The following is a 14,622-nucleotide window of genomic DNA, read 5'->3' as shown; positions in this document are numbered from 1 at the left end:
CCCAACATGGTTCGCGGGGTACCTGTTCGGACTCTGTTCCCCTGTAAAGTGTTCGCCACAGTACAGCTTGGATGCAGCCAAGTTATGAAAGTGCTTCGGAAAGCATGCATCCTGTCTCTATCTGCCATGGAGTAGTCTATCCTTCATTCTATTTACAGTTTATTTGCCTCATTATGAAGCTCAGTACGCTTTGTCGTTACCTGGCTTTGTCTGCCGCTTCTGGCACAGCAGTCGCTCGCCCAGCGTTGGGAGATTTTGGATCAATACCCATGTCAAATTTGTTCTCAAGGGCTACGGATGAGGACTTTTATTTTGATGACCTCTCTTCGATCAAAAAGATTGCAGCTATTGGAGACTCGTATTCGGCCGGAATAGGGGATGGTGACAGACTGCAGGGCCCAGGTGGTGAGTACCTTCTTTGTCTTGGCATGCCGAATGATGCTAATGCTTGATCAAGATTCCGATTGCGCTCGATAAGATCATTCGTACCCATACCTTGTCAACCAGGACGAAAGGCTTGATGATCCAACCAAGAGGAAATTCTATTTCGAGTCATGTTCCGGGGCAGTCGTTCAGGACGTGATTGATGATCAGATTCCTGCGCTCGGCTTTGGCCAGCAGGTCATTCTTCTCTCTGCCGGTTTGTTCCCCTAATAGCTCAGTAATGGCATTCTAGCTCATCTATTCTACCTAGGTGGCAACGATGCGGAGCTTCTCAACATCCTCAACCAATGCGTTTTCCAATGGCTAGCCTTTAGCGATGCCCAGTGGTTCATCGGGAAGATTGCAAGCTGGAAAGGCGACAAGTGGGCTAACGCGTGGGACTGGGACAAATATTCCCGTGGATGCGAAGGGCAGCTTAAAGTGTCAGAAAACATCATCCGCAGTGACGAATTTGGGAATAGACTCGACACCATGATTGAGGCGGCCAAGAGGAAGTTGTCCCCCGAGTAAGTGACCCTTTGGAAACCCCCTTCCTTTCATGGACCAGCACTAACTGTCTTGTTACTCAGCGGCATGATATACCATACCGGGTATGTTTCTCCCTCGTCTCGGGGACTAGTGGCTGACGAAATCCAACAGTTACGCAAAGTTCTTCGGGACCGACTACGACACGGCGTGCAACAAAGTGAGCTGGACAGTATGGATCTTTGTGCGTTTTGGCCTTGGATGTGCTGCTATGCTCCGACTGGCTATTCAACGCAGAAAGCCTACAGCCGATTGCAAGATGTCATCACTCTGAAAGCGAGCAACCGGCGCTGGATGAATTTTCTCGTTGACCTCATGAATAAACAGCTGGCAAGTCTGGTATCTCGCTTCTGTTTCATGTGGTCTTCTTCTAAACACCTGTAATTAGGAGGCGGCTGTTGCACGGGCGGGTGACAAGGTCAAGTTTGTTGATTACGACGACCTTTCGGAGCCTTTAATGGGCGCTTCTGCGAGCCCGGCGTCGACGAATCAACCGTGGATAGCAACACGAGATAAGCCTCACTTGGGTATATAATGAAGATGAAACATGCTGAGCATCACAGGCCAGAATTAATGTTCTACGAGCTCAACACCATGGATCTGTGGGGCAAGTATCCCTGGAAACGAGGAACAGGCAGCTACCACAATGGAACCTTCGCCGCTGAGATGAATATACTTTCTCAAGCGATGCAGACTTTTGATGATAGTGCCGAGTTCAGACATGATCGTCTTATAGACGATGACGGCAAACTGTCTTCATCGGAGACAGTCTCGGCTCTGGATATCGACGAAGACAGTGTATCTAATGCGCTGCCTGACGGGTAAAACCTCGAAACCCAGGAATGAAGCTGAGAATCAACCGCGAGGTTTGCAGGTATGGACGCGTCTTCCACCCACAGATTCTGCTGCACAAGCTCATCGCGAACCTTGTCCTTTTTCACATGTCGAATCACCGGGCGAAAGAGGATGGGAAAGATACTGTGCCTATGGAGGATGAGAGTTCTGGCTCCTGCTCCATTGATCTTCCTGACACGGACGTCGTTCTGAAGTACAAGGAAACCGAAGCTGGGGAGACTGTGAAGAAATGCACGAAGCTACGGATTCTAGCAGCGGGAGATTCCATAACTGTTGGGTACTTGAGCGACAGGAATGGTGGGGATGGCAACGGCTACCGTGGTCAGCTCAATAAGGATTTGTCTAGTAGGAGCACGCATCAGTCCGGCCCGGTATGTTTTATGCTGACATCAGGCCCAGGTGATAAAGTCGTCTTTGCTGGCACAGAGTCATCTGGCTCGATGAGTGATGGTTACTACGTAAGGCCCCTCTGCGGAGCAACGCAACACTGCTAACCGAGAAACAACAGGCAGCCTGGTCTGGAAAGACCATTCAGTACATATCTGATCATGTCGATGCGTCATTGAAGCAACGGCCCAATATCATCCTCTTGGTAGCAGGGGCGAACGACATGAACCCGAATCGTGGCATCTCCAAAGAAGGGAACGACCCCAAGGGAGCTGCTGATCGACTGGGCAAGCTGGTCGACAAGATGATCAAGGAGTGCCCGGACGCCACAATTCTAGTTGCGATGATAATCAACACCTGTGACAAGAGGCAGAGTCCGGCAACGAAAGAGTTCCAGAAACTCATTCCTGACGTGGTCAAGTCACGGAGGGAGGATGGCCACCACGTGCTCGCTGTCGACTTCACCACCTTCAAGGCGAGCGATCTGCAAGATTGTATTCATCCTACGAATTCAGGGTACAAGCTCATGGGCGACTATTGGTACAGCTTCATTCACCAGATCCCCACCAGCTGGATCAAAAAGCCCGTCGGGTCCGACCCAAACAACGGCGGAAGCGGCAACAATGGCGGCATTGACAAGAACATCCCTGCTCCTGACTGGGGGAAGAGCCCAATCCAGGTTACGTCGAAGGAGACCGTCGCTGATGCAGCTGAGTCGGCGAGGGGGGGAAGAGTTGGACTGCCTGTAACAACAAGCCCATCTGGAAGGGTGCGGGAAAGATTGCTCAAGGCAACGTGGGCCACAACGGTGACTGGAAGTACCACAAGAACTGGGTTGCCGAGGGAGAGGTTGCTGAGGGACTGGGGTGGGATACTCGCTACGTCCGTCTCCACGACATGAACGGCGACGGAAAGGCCGGTAAGTTAGTCGCATTGGCAGGTCGTCTTTTGTCTTCAGCTGTGCTAATCAACGGGATAAGACTACGTTTGGATCCATCCCAAGACCGGAGAGATCAGATGCTGGCTGAACAACTTGCCCAAGCCATGGTCTCCAGCAGGCAACAACAACAGCATTATCGGCAGTGGCGTGGGCCCGGCCAAGACCATCTTCCTTGCGGTAAGATCTCCATGACTTCTCAACTAGACTAAGCTAACATTTCATAGGATATGAATGGAGACGGCGTAAGTATCAAGTTGATTGACTCATATCATGGCTAACCTTTGATCAGATGGACGACTATCTCGTTGTTGATCCAGATAATGGCTCTGTTCGTGTCTGGTGGAACTACGGCCCCGACGAGGCCAGGGTTAACGGCTGGAGGTTTGTGCCTGGAGGCGAGATCGCCTCAGGGGTTCCACATGCTAACCTCGAGACTTTGCGATTCCCTGACATCAATGGCGACGGAAGGGCTGACTACGTGTACATTGGTGAAGGGGGATCCTTGAAACACCACATGAATACCGGGTCGGCTGGAGGACAAGATGTACTCTTCCATGCCATGGGCGGTATTGCGACGGGCGCTGTGCGGAACATTTCTAACCTGATATTCGCGGATTTGAGTTTTCCCATGCCCAATGATCATAGGCAGCGGGAACTGACTTGTTTGTTAGGTGAACGGCGATGGCCGAGACGGTAAGTACCTCGTGGGGCACCGTGCTGTATGCAGCTAACACGCGGCAGACTATCTGATTTGGGACGACGACGGTGGTCTCACTGGCTTTCTCAACCAGCCGACGAATAGAGAAGGTGTGCCTCTCTTTATTAACCAAGGCGACCCCAAGACTATCGCAGATGGCATCAAGAAGGACCCGAGCACCATCAGCCTGGCCGACATGGACGGGGATGGCAAAGACGACTACGTCTATGTCGGCAAGAATGGCGCCCTGTCTGTATGGTACAATCGGGGGACGGCAGATGGCTCCATGACGATTGATGGTCTACGCTTTGCGGACATTGATGGCGATGGAGTGAGTATTCACTTTATGAAGTTTTTGGGCATCATTCTGATTGTGGATCCCAGATCGATGACTACCTCTGGCTGGACCCCAAATCGGGGACTCCAACTGTCTAGTAAGTTGACTGATTACCCACAACCTTCAGTAATCTGACCTTGACGCAGTCTCAATGCAGGAGTGGACAGCGGGGACTCCCTAGGGTGGGCCTGGAAGCCACTGAATGGTAGGAAGGCCATTGCTTCCGGTGCGGCACCAGCCCGTCAAGTTGTTCTTAGTGACATCAATGGGTAATTCCTTAGGCCCGTTATACGTTAGAGTTTCAGCTGACTTGTAGGATACAAGGGATGGGCTTGGCGACTATCTAGACCTGGACGACAAAACCGGTATGCTCAAGGCCTACTTGAACGTGGGTGAAGACAAGAGCTCCGAGTATGGCTGGAAGTTCAAGCCTATCGGCACCATAGCATCTGGTCTCGGACCCGGCAAAAGAGTCAGAATTGCCGATATTGACGGCGATGGGGTAAGATACCGACTCTCCAAGTACACTATAAACCAGCACACTAACTGCTCTTCAGCGAGATGACTGCATCTACCTCAAAGACAACGGCGGCACCACCATCTACCGGAACATCTACCACCCTGAGCACACAAGCGACAGGTACAAGCCACTTCCAGAGGCAGATGCCTCCGGCATTAACCAGTCGCCCGATGAGATTGACTTTATCGATAACAACGGTGATGGCAAGGCAGATTACGTCTGGACACGCAAGCTCGACGGCCGTGTCAAGGTCTGGTACAACGACTACCCCAACAAGCCAACCTGGCGGGAAGCTGGCGAGATCGCTGGCGGAGTCGGCACCTCCGGTGCCAACGTTCGGTACGGGGCGCTTTCATCGACTGGTCGTATGGATTACATTCCTGTCGATCCCAAGACCGGTGCTATTGCCGCGTGGCTAAATGGTTGCAATGATTTCGATGCCTCGGAGAAGAAGCACAAGATCACCATTTTCCAGAGGAATGTACATGGCAACAAGAGGATGTGGGGCATCACCGAGTACCTCTACAAGGGAAGCAACCCAAGGATCACTGCGATCTAACGGGCAAGTATTCTCGAACTTCGCAGATCAGTCCCAATGATCCCGATGACGCCGAGTACCCGACTTTGGTTACGAATAATGACAAGATATATGGCAAACAATGCTACTACATTGGTTCGCCTTATTCGGTAGGTCAGCTGTATTGTGATGGCGTCAGTGGGATTGTGTGCTACAAAGACCCAGACCATTGGAAGAGCAAGGGTTGTGGTGGGTGGTCATATCGGATCTCCCTGTCATGTAAATGGTAGTTTGTTTTCCCATAGTCTCTAAAAGGGACCAAGAGCCACATAGTAAAGAATGCAGCCAAAGATACATAACTGGATCAAAGCCCAACGCCATATAACACAGTGGCTTACTATTCATAGTTTCCTGCGGATTTCTTCATACATGTGATATAGTATATCTCTCATATCTCGAACGTCTTGAGCTTCTTGTCCCCATCGCCTCAGTACCTGGATTGCCAACTTCACGATACCTTGCCATTCGGGAGGTGGCTGCACACGATGCGAATGAAGAGCAGATGCAAGAATCAAGCATGCAGCAGTAAATATGTTGCGGCAAACGAACCAAATACCACCATGCCTCCCGGAGAAAGAGCATCGTTGAACGGTCGTGACGCAAATCTGTATCTCTTTCGCCGCCAGAGAAAGAGCCTCTGATGAAACATTTTGATCCTCGGGAGCGTGAAGTACATAGTAGAGGATCGGTCGTAAAGTGTACTCGCGCCATAAGGATGCTCGTGCTTGTAACCCTTGGGCGAGCTCATCGTCCGGGAAAACGTTTTCCTCGAATTGAACAAGAGCCGGAATTTGGCGATGCCTAAGACGGGGGACTTGTCAGTGACAATACCGGCGATTCAGTGGTGGATATCACTTACCACGATGACACTTGGCCATCACATTCGTAGTACTGGCGGATCAAGTAGGCAGGGTTCTCCATCCAGTACTCTGGACCTTGACTATAGAACAGATTCAAAGTCTCGTCTACCGTCCGCCGGACCGAGATCTCGGCAAGGTAGTAATACCAACCTTGTTCGTTGATTCGCCTTTGCCTATCGAGAGAGCTAGGTGGCGAACCATCAGTGTTAAATGAAGCGTCATCAAAAAGGTTATCAGGCGGCGAAGGGAAAGCATCAGGATAGGAGAAATTCTCCAAGCTCCCTGGTGTTTCGCCGAGTTCGAAAACGAGTTCACTGAGGATGTGTGAGTCAAGCCCCAAAGACAGGTCAGGCCGCGAACCTTTCAGCGCGGAGGCAAGACCAGAAAAGCCGCTGCTCAAGGTGATGATTTTCGGGATTCAAGTCATTGAAAAGCGCCAGGGGCCTTTCGCCTCGTTGTAGCAACCGAGTCACAAGGCGGCCACAGGCTTGTTGAATGTGGTGCCATGCTCTCAATGGACGCAGAGCTGTCTTTTCGAACATGCCAGCAAGGAAGAAGCATTGGATATCCTGGATCGAGTTGCCTAGTAACCCAAGCCGTTTCTGTGCGGCCACATAATAGGCCTCGGCCTCATCTTGGTCTTCTGCCTCTGTTAGGGCTTGAAGTTGAGCTTCATCAAAAGGGCAAAGCTGCTCCCTTGGTTTGATCCAAGGTGTAGCATAAGAACCCAGAGCACAGGCTAGCAACTATCCCATTTCGTGTCAGTCAGTGGACCAAACGACACAAGGAACTGAACCATTGGCGATTACTCACCACTAGGCATGTCGAAGAGTCCCAATCAAGTCCATGTCCGGTGGCTCGGCGGGCGTGGCATAATAATTCTTGATCATCAAGAATCGGGTTACGAGGATGTGCTGTGACCAAGAACTTCTCGCAGAGGGGGACCAAGGCATGCTCGTTGATGCCCCTCCCATGATTTGTTCCTTGGATCTTCCGGATCTCTCTATACTCTGGGCTGAACAAAAAGGAGTCGATGTTTGTGGCGGATTGGGGGATGACACTGGCTAGACAAGGCCACTTGAGGAGGCCTTCACATCGCAGGGCTGCATATGGAAATTGACGCCCTTTCGATGAACTGGTGTTGGCTATATGGGAGAACCTTGCCCAAGGATTCGGAGTCGCGGTGGGGAGAATGTTTTCCGTTGCAGAGGGATTCCGCGTTTCTATTGTTATGGTGGACGAAGAGGTGCCATAGGTCTTGTGTGAGCCCCTGAGTAGGATCTCCTTGATCTCTTCCAAGCGAGCTATAACTTCTCCGTCAGAAGCAACATCGTGTTGCATGCGCACAGGTGTCGTCTCAACCGTTTGTTGCACATCTTTGTAGATGCACGTGGCATTGTTGCGAACACAGAAACCGCACCGCGGGCGAGCGCTATCGCACTTTGTTTTTCTCACTCGACAAAACTGACATGCTTCGGCGGCGCGCTTACGTTGAGCAAAGTCTGTTGTGTTAAGGCGTCTTCGTTTCGACTGGGCCTCAGCGCGGCCCCGGTTGGTGGCAGGGTGATGAACTAGGGGGTTCCCATCTCTGGGATGCAGATGAGACACGGGCGGTGAATCATCTTGCTGGGGGGAAGTGGTGGACGATTCTGACATGGCCGCTAGATGCTGTGGTGCTGGACGGAAGCACGGGTAGACGGCAAGACGGACGGGTAGCTCTTTAGAAAAGGGGAGGTTGAAGGGTTGCTGTACCGTTCGCCATTTTATTAGTTTATGACGTGCTCAGGAACCGGGGGAGTGCGGGGTAGAAGCGCCCCAAAACTTCAGCTTCATTCCCCGGCAAGACATACGGCATTAGGTTTAAGACCAATAGGGAGTCAGTATGCTACTGTATTATGCTTCCTTAGCATCAATTGATGTCTTTATGAGTACAACAATGGCTGCCTGGCTTGACAGAGGGAACATGGACAGGGGACGGATCTATGCGACCAATAATTGTTAGATATCCGTCTTCACTGACCCCTGCAAGTTAGTTTGATCGCTGACAATCTCTTCGACAACGAATGCGGCCGGGAAGTAAAAATGACATATCTTCAACAGAAGGGTGCAGCCATAATTTATATCTCGAGTGCGGCGCTTCATGTTAAAAAGAGAGGCGATGAATTCTGCGAATAGCTACATGCAGTACAAGTACACTGGATATATTGCAAGCTACTGCCTATGGACGATGGCCCAACATAGGAGTTGGTATCATCCCGGTTTCCGAATAATACTGTTCCCAGTGAAAGATCATCTCTTCCAAGACATCTGGCCGCTCGGCAGCGAGATCTGACAGCTCAGACGGATCCCTCTCAACATCATACAGCTCCCACTCATCCTTTCCACGCGGCGCGCTGATCCAAACACCTTTCCATTTGCCCTTCCTGATTGCCTTGTGGTTTAGGAACTCCCAACCATGAATGTCAACCTGTTCATCGTACACGCTATCTCTTGCGTCGTTGCTAGATGACAGGTGATTGACCCAGGATTTGCCTCGGGGAAGTACTACCTCGCGTCCACGAAAGGTTTTTCCGGGATGAGGTACACCTGCTAGCTCTAGAATTGTTGGGAGAATGTCCATGACGCTCGTGAAGGAGTCTGTGATGGTACCAGGCTTTGTGAGCCATTGAGGGTAAGATACTATGCATGGGCAACGGATGCCACCCTCGAGGACCCAGGACTTCATACCCCTACTCGGGGCCGTGGACGCGCAGGCCCAGCGGGGGCCTTTCTAAATCAGCATGTAATATGCGAATGGCATTGTGTTCATAGCCGAACTCACCATACCAGACGAAGGAATCTGGACACCCAATGTTTTCGAGACTGTTGTTGTAATATTTGTCGAATATGTATGCCATTGTCTTGGTACCGCCCATGATCTGCATCAGTCATGTCAGAGCAACGACGATAGCGAAAGGGAGGAACGAATGATATACTAACCGGCGCTGCCTCTATAGAAGCGCCTTCTGCTCCATTGTCCGACATAAACAAGACCAACGTGTTGTCTAGCTCGCCGGTTTCCTCCAAGTATTTCAACACGCGACCTACGTTATCGTCCACCATTTCGACCATGGCAGCATATACCTCCATCGTCCGAGCAGATCTAGCTTTAGCGTCTGCCGTCATGGAGCTCCATTCGTAGCCTTGTACGCCCACAGGGTCTGGGATCTGAGCCGTCCTACTCACAAGCCCGAGCTCGATAAGGCGACGTAGACGGGATGCAGCTAGGTGATCTGGGCCGTGGTCGTATTTGCCGCCTGTGCTGCATTAGCAGAGACTCTATTTAACAGAGAGAAGGACACCTACGGTACTTGTCCATAACATGTCCTGGGGCTTGGAGTGGCCAGTGTGGCGCCGTGAAGGCCAAGGTTGCGAAAAATGGCTTCTGTTTCTCCTCTTCCGTCCTGAATTTGAGCTTGTCCAGCATCTTGTCCGTAAAGGTGGTCGTGGAGTAAAAGTCCTTCGGGAGATCCTCGTGGTCGAAACCTGCCCCATCTTCCATCCAGTGTCCTTTGCTCGTGAGGGCGGGGAAATAGACGTCGTCTTGAAGCTGTGGCTCATAGCCAAAGTGATTGCCAGCGCCAGGGAGAAACGTGAAATCTTTGGAGAACCCTCGCGAGGAAGGAGAGAACTCTTTCGTCAGGCCGAGGTGCCTACAGAAGCCAGGATATGAGCATTGCAATTAGATAAGTGGGGAATTAAGTGATGACTTTACCATTTTCCAGAAAATATTGTGTGATATCCACCATCCTGCAGCACTTCTGGTAGAGCAGCCACTCTCCAGTTGAGGTATCCTTCATATCCCGGCTTGTCCTTGAAGTACTCCTCGAATGGCATCATATACTCTACCATTTCTCCAAGCCCAGCGATATGGTTGTCCGTGCCAGAAAAGAGCATGGATCGCGTTGGTGAGCAGGCGGCGGCGGTATGGAAGTTGGTCATTCGGACGCCACCCTGCGCCAGCTTGTCGAGGTTGGGAGTGTTAATCTCTGAGCCATAGCAACCAAGATCAGAGAAGCCGAGGTCATCGGCTACGATTATGAGGAAATTTGGTCGCTTCGACATGATGGGCCGCTGATACTTGGGTTCGGGGATGGCAATCGATACTGTCGTCTTGCTCGGACCGTCAGACTCGACAAAGAGCCTGCTTCGTCTTTTTTCTCCTTGATGACGAAATTGAAACGATACATTCCCTTCTCCTTGCAGGAGGAAAGACAGACGGTCATATTAATAATTCATCAAATTCCGTAACGAGATTAGACAGATCAGCAGCTTGGAGGAGCCAAACTAACCATCAACTGACGCCGACACGGAAAGACGGGTAAGCGGGAGTGTCTCACTGAGTCCAATATGGTAAGCGAACATGAAGAGGGGTCTGCAACGGAATGGCGGGCGGGTAGACGGGCAGTGATGCGCCAGGAGCTCGTCATGTGCCCTCAACCCCAGACGCCAAGAGACGCTAGCAAGATTTCTAGAGATCAAGACGACTCCCAGCGACGTTGTGTCGGGGTATCTTTGAGACGATGTGGGCCTAGACTTTGCAAACTTCGCTCCATCACTTACGGTCGGTATGAAAAGGCCGATTGCACCATTCAGGCCGTGAATGAAGAGCTGAGTTGAAGACATCCTATAAAAACAATATCGTATTCCCAAGTTTTTTGATGTATCATCTCAACTCAACGAGCAACTTCTCAAGCCCTCTTACATTACGGCACATTATTCAGGATCCCTTTCTGCACCATGACAGCTCGAAAACACGGCCTCGACTTGCGCGACACCTTCAATGTCCGGCTAACGTTGACAGTATTGCTGATTGCATTCTCTCAGTTCAACTTTGGGTTCGAGATGTCCGTCTTCTCGGGAACCCAAGCGATGAACTACTTTGAGAAGCAATTTGGTACCTGGAACCCGGCCGCAAGGAAGCACGTCCTGGACCCTCAGTGGCTGTCTCTGTTCAATTCACTCCCATACATCAGCTTCATGATTGGTATGTCCTTGTCTGGGGCTTGTTCCTTCACAAGCCGCCCGGGCCTTCACTTCGCTAATGATGATGCAGGTCTCCTCGTGGGTAGCTACGTCAGCAACCGCTGGGGCAGGCGGATGTGCGTCTTCACCATGAGCATTTGGGCTATCATCGCAGCTGCTATCGTCGTCACTGCGAAAAATCGGGACCATCTCTTGGCTGGCCGCGTTCTCAACTGTCTGTATCGCCAACTATTGTTCCAAACTCGAGAGCAGACATTCTAATGGAACTAACAGACGTTTACATTGGCATGGAACTTGCCGTGGTTCCCATCTACCAATCTGAAATCGTGCCTGCGCGATCCAGAGGCTTCGTCGTATCCACTTACCAGACCAGTGTCATTGTAAGCCCTTTCCCCGCGATCTCTAGCCAAGACCCCTCATAGACAGGGGCTACTCGAGGTGGATACTGATCGGAAGTATAGCTTGGCAGTCTTATTGTGAGCATTATTACCCGTGGAACAAGCGACATCCCAAGCAATGCGTCATGGCAGATCCCATATGGCCTCTTTTTCTTCGTCCCAACCATCGTCGCCAGTGCTATCTGGTTTGTCCCAGAGGTAGGCCCCTCGTACTCTGCACATTTTATCCTAGGTAACGCTAACGATATCTGAACTCACAGTCTCCTCGTTGGCTCGCCGGCAAAGCTCGTCATGAGGAAGGCTTCGCAGCACTTCAAAAGCTCAGGGAGGGCAAGATGACCGAAGACGAGATCGTGTCAGAATACAACCTCTTGGAAACCGCCGCCTCTCGCTACCAAGAGAAAGGGAAGTTGAAGGAACTGTTCTGGAAGGCCAACATTCGCCAAACATTTATTGTCATTGGCATCAACTTCTTCCTGCAAACCACCGGCTACACTTTCCACTTAGTGTATGGCTCTGTCTACATCAAGTCACTGGGCACGATCAACCCTTTCAACATCAACTTGATCAAGTCCTTTGTCGCTCTTGTCGTGGCCATCGCGACCATGTGGGGCTGCGATATTGTTGGACGACGGTCAGTAACCCTCGAGGCATGATCAGCACATCCACTAACTGCTGACATTAGACGCCTTTTGATGATCGGAGGCTCGATTCAAGCCGTAGCTTTGATTGCGATGGGCATCATTGGAACAGTTGTCCCGGCCTCCAACGCAAAGAACTCGGCCATTGTAGCCATGATGATCGTCTTTGTTGTGGGCTGGACGTGTGGATGGTCGCCAAACTCACACATTCTGAGCGCAGAGATTCCGAACCAGAGGCTGCGAGACATGTCTTACAGGGCCGGTTCTGTAGTCAATGTGATCATGCAGTAAGTCTTACCCCAAGCACTTCATAAGTCTTTGAACGGGTTGCTGATATTGCCGTGTTACAACAGATTCGTCACCGCATTCACTCTTCCGTATCTCTTGTTCCCACCCTACGCAAATCTACAGTCCAAGGTTGGCTTCATCTATGGCTCGTTCGCCGTGCTTGCCGTGATCTTCACCTACTTCTGCATTCCAGAGCTTCAAGGACGTACACTGGAAGAGGTTGAGCAATTGTTTGCCATGAACATTCCCTTCAGACAGTTTAAGGACACGAAGACGCTGTCAGGCGCCAGGGACTCTGAGGGTATTGAAGCCGATGCCAAGGACGATAAGTCAATTGCTTGATTCAAGTATCAAATGTCTATTAAATAGGTAGTCTTGCTGAAATTAACTACCTATCACGCACTGGTTATGTATATAAATAAAAAGTAAATAATACAAGAAAGAAATTGCACTGCATTTCGAACCAACTCAACACTAAGCCCCTCATCTCGACCTCCTAGGTCCCTACCCTAACCTTAAAAACACCTAGGTAGCCTTGGTCACCACACCAGACTTAAGCACAACATCCTTCACAACAACCTGGCCACCGTTGATGTCGGTAACACGGACGTAGGCGGTGTCATCAGGAAGAGTCTTGTCGTCAAGAATATACATGTTGGGATCATGAAGGGTGCAGAGTTGCCAGGTCTTGCCCTTGTCGCTGCTGACTTCAACCTTCTTCGTCCGAAGAAGAGCGTTCTCAATAGTAGCAGCGAACCAGTACTTGGAGGCTCCCTTGTGCATGTGAATTTGAAGAGAGGTCGACTCGGGGAGAGGGCATTTAATCCATTCCCATTCAATACCGTCAACTCCACCTCCGGAATAACCCTTGGTGAGCTTCGACCAGGTCGACGGGGTCATATCAAGATGAGTAGCATTTCCGCCAGTCCTGTTGGTTACCTGGGAAAGAGTTAGAAAAACATGACATACGGCCTTGTATATCTTCACACAAGGACCTAAACCCCAAAAATAGGGTAATTCTCACCATGATCTTCAAGGTAACGCCCTTGTAAGTGACGGAAATGCAACCGCCGCAGTTGGCACCGTCGTCCCAGATATCATCCGAGACGCAGGTAGAACCATCCAGACCCGAGGGCAAATCGTAGTCGACAAAGCTGCATGCGCCGCTTTGCCAGCAGTCTTCCTCGGTACAGCCATCGGACAGGCCATAACGAGTTCCCAGGCCCGTGAAGACTTCAGAAGCAGAGGTCTCCTCAGACGCAGAGGTCTTAGCAGAGCTCTTCGCAGAAGCAGCGGCTGAAGAAACGGTCGAGGCTGCAGGCTTCACAACAGCCTTGGCAACAGACGTGCTAGTGGCCTTGGATTTGGCGACGGTGGAAAGAGTCGAAAGAGGAAGTTTGGTGACAGGATCGACATGGGAAACAGCAGTGTGTGGCTTCTGGTGCCTGCAAGCAGAAGCATCAACGACGTCGGACACGGACGCCAGCGCCGTGACAAGGAAGGGCAACAACTTGTTGAATTGCATTTCGAATATGAAGATGGAAAGTAAAGAGCGATTTAATGAAGAGAATCAAGCAAGAATTAATTGCGATGCGCGAAAGAACTTGGGATAAGGCGATGGAGACAAACGCGGCTGACTTCTCTTATACATCTACAGCATCTGGCATCATTAGATCACGGTGAGTGTCTAACACGGATAATTTGGAAGCATGTGAGCAGACTCGTAATCGATGAGAATTGACTTTAATTACGCGGGTTTCACGGCTTGAACGGCCACATGTTGTTTAATTAACATGCTGAGATCATCTGCAAATGTAGAACGGTTTGAGTTCTTCAGCGGCCTCCAAAAACCAACAATACTTACAGATGTACTGGCTGCCTCGCCAGTTTAGTGGCATTCTACCCTGTCAAACCAGGCCGAGGTGATTGCCGAACATCCGATTCAAAGCGGATATCAGTTGAAAAACTGACGCCGTAGGTGGGCTGAAACGACAACGCAGTAAACGAGGTTCTGAAACAGATGAAGGATACGAGGCCCCACCGAGTTCTTTGCCAAACAATCCAGGTGAGGAGAGGGTAACGAAGGAGAAGCACTAAGAAATAACGCGACAACGCGGCAGGATGCTTT

The 14,622-nt window shown here is 50.8% G+C and overlaps 3 protein-coding genes and 2 pseudogenes across 5 annotated transcripts, besides 2 other annotated features; 2 read left to right on the top strand and 3 right to left on the bottom strand.

Moving 5' to 3' along the window:
• Window positions 1–269: 269 nt before the first annotated feature.
• NCS54_00625800 (SGNH-hydro domain-containing protein) lies at window positions 270–5,264 on the top strand (the record flags this gene model as incomplete). Its single annotated transcript, XM_053151726.1, has 21 exons — window positions 270–405; window positions 479–640; window positions 695–950; window positions 1,014–1,034; window positions 1,084–1,153; window positions 1,207–1,308; window positions 1,358–1,392; window positions 1,533–1,790; window positions 1,844–2,169; window positions 2,224–2,282; window positions 2,333–2,908; window positions 2,968–3,130; window positions 3,192–3,328; window positions 3,376–3,393; window positions 3,441–3,734; window positions 3,823–3,844; window positions 3,893–4,179; window positions 4,233–4,282; window positions 4,332–4,454; window positions 4,510–4,687; window positions 4,743–5,264. 21 exons carry the CDS (start codon window positions 270–272, stop codon window positions 5,262–5,264), a joined length of 3,795 nt encoding a protein of 1,264 aa, XP_053007701.1.
• Window positions 5,265–5,623: 359 nt separating this feature from the next.
• On the bottom strand, window positions 5,624–7,888 carry NCS54_00625700 (annotated as a pseudogene). The gene is made up of 4 exons: window positions 6,956–7,888; window positions 6,503–6,888; window positions 6,142–6,456; window positions 5,624–6,083 (listed from the first exon to the last, which is right to left on the bottom strand).
• Window positions 5,624–7,888: a sequence feature.
• A 472-nt stretch (window positions 7,889–8,360) lies between these two features.
• Window positions 8,361–10,324, bottom strand: NCS54_00625600 (annotated as a pseudogene). Its single transcript has 5 exons — window positions 9,897–10,324; window positions 9,488–9,834; window positions 9,122–9,438; window positions 8,964–9,060; window positions 8,361–8,908 (listed from the first exon to the last, which is right to left on the bottom strand).
• Window positions 8,361–10,324: a sequence feature.
• Window positions 10,325–10,921: 597 nt separating this feature from the next.
• On the top strand, window positions 10,922–12,836 carry NCS54_00625500 (MFS domain-containing protein; the record flags this gene model as incomplete). The annotated part of the gene is made up of 7 exons (XM_053151725.1): window positions 10,922–11,168; window positions 11,238–11,381; window positions 11,441–11,547; window positions 11,629–11,763; window positions 11,826–12,199; window positions 12,251–12,493; window positions 12,560–12,836. The coding sequence occupies 7 exons, from the start codon at window positions 10,922–10,924 to the stop codon at window positions 12,834–12,836; spliced, it is 1,527 nt and encodes a 508-aa protein (XP_053007700.1).
• A 183-nt stretch (window positions 12,837–13,019) lies between these two features.
• Window positions 13,020–14,019, bottom strand: NCS54_00625400 (Hypothetical protein; the record flags this gene model as incomplete). The annotated part of the gene is made up of 2 exons (XM_053151724.1): window positions 13,020–13,433; window positions 13,519–14,019. 2 exons carry the CDS (start codon window positions 14,017–14,019, stop codon window positions 13,020–13,022), a joined length of 915 nt encoding a protein of 304 aa, XP_053007699.1.
• Between the last annotated feature and the right edge of the window lie 603 nt (window positions 14,020–14,622).

This window comes from Fusarium falciforme, chromosome 4 (assembly GCF_026873545.1).
Source record: "Fusarium falciforme chromosome 4, complete sequence".
NCBI lineage: Eukaryota > Fungi > Ascomycota > Sordariomycetes > Hypocreales > Nectriaceae > Fusarium > Fusarium falciforme.
Note: the sequence above shows the minus strand (reverse complement) of the source record. Positions and strands in the feature narration are given on the sequence as shown.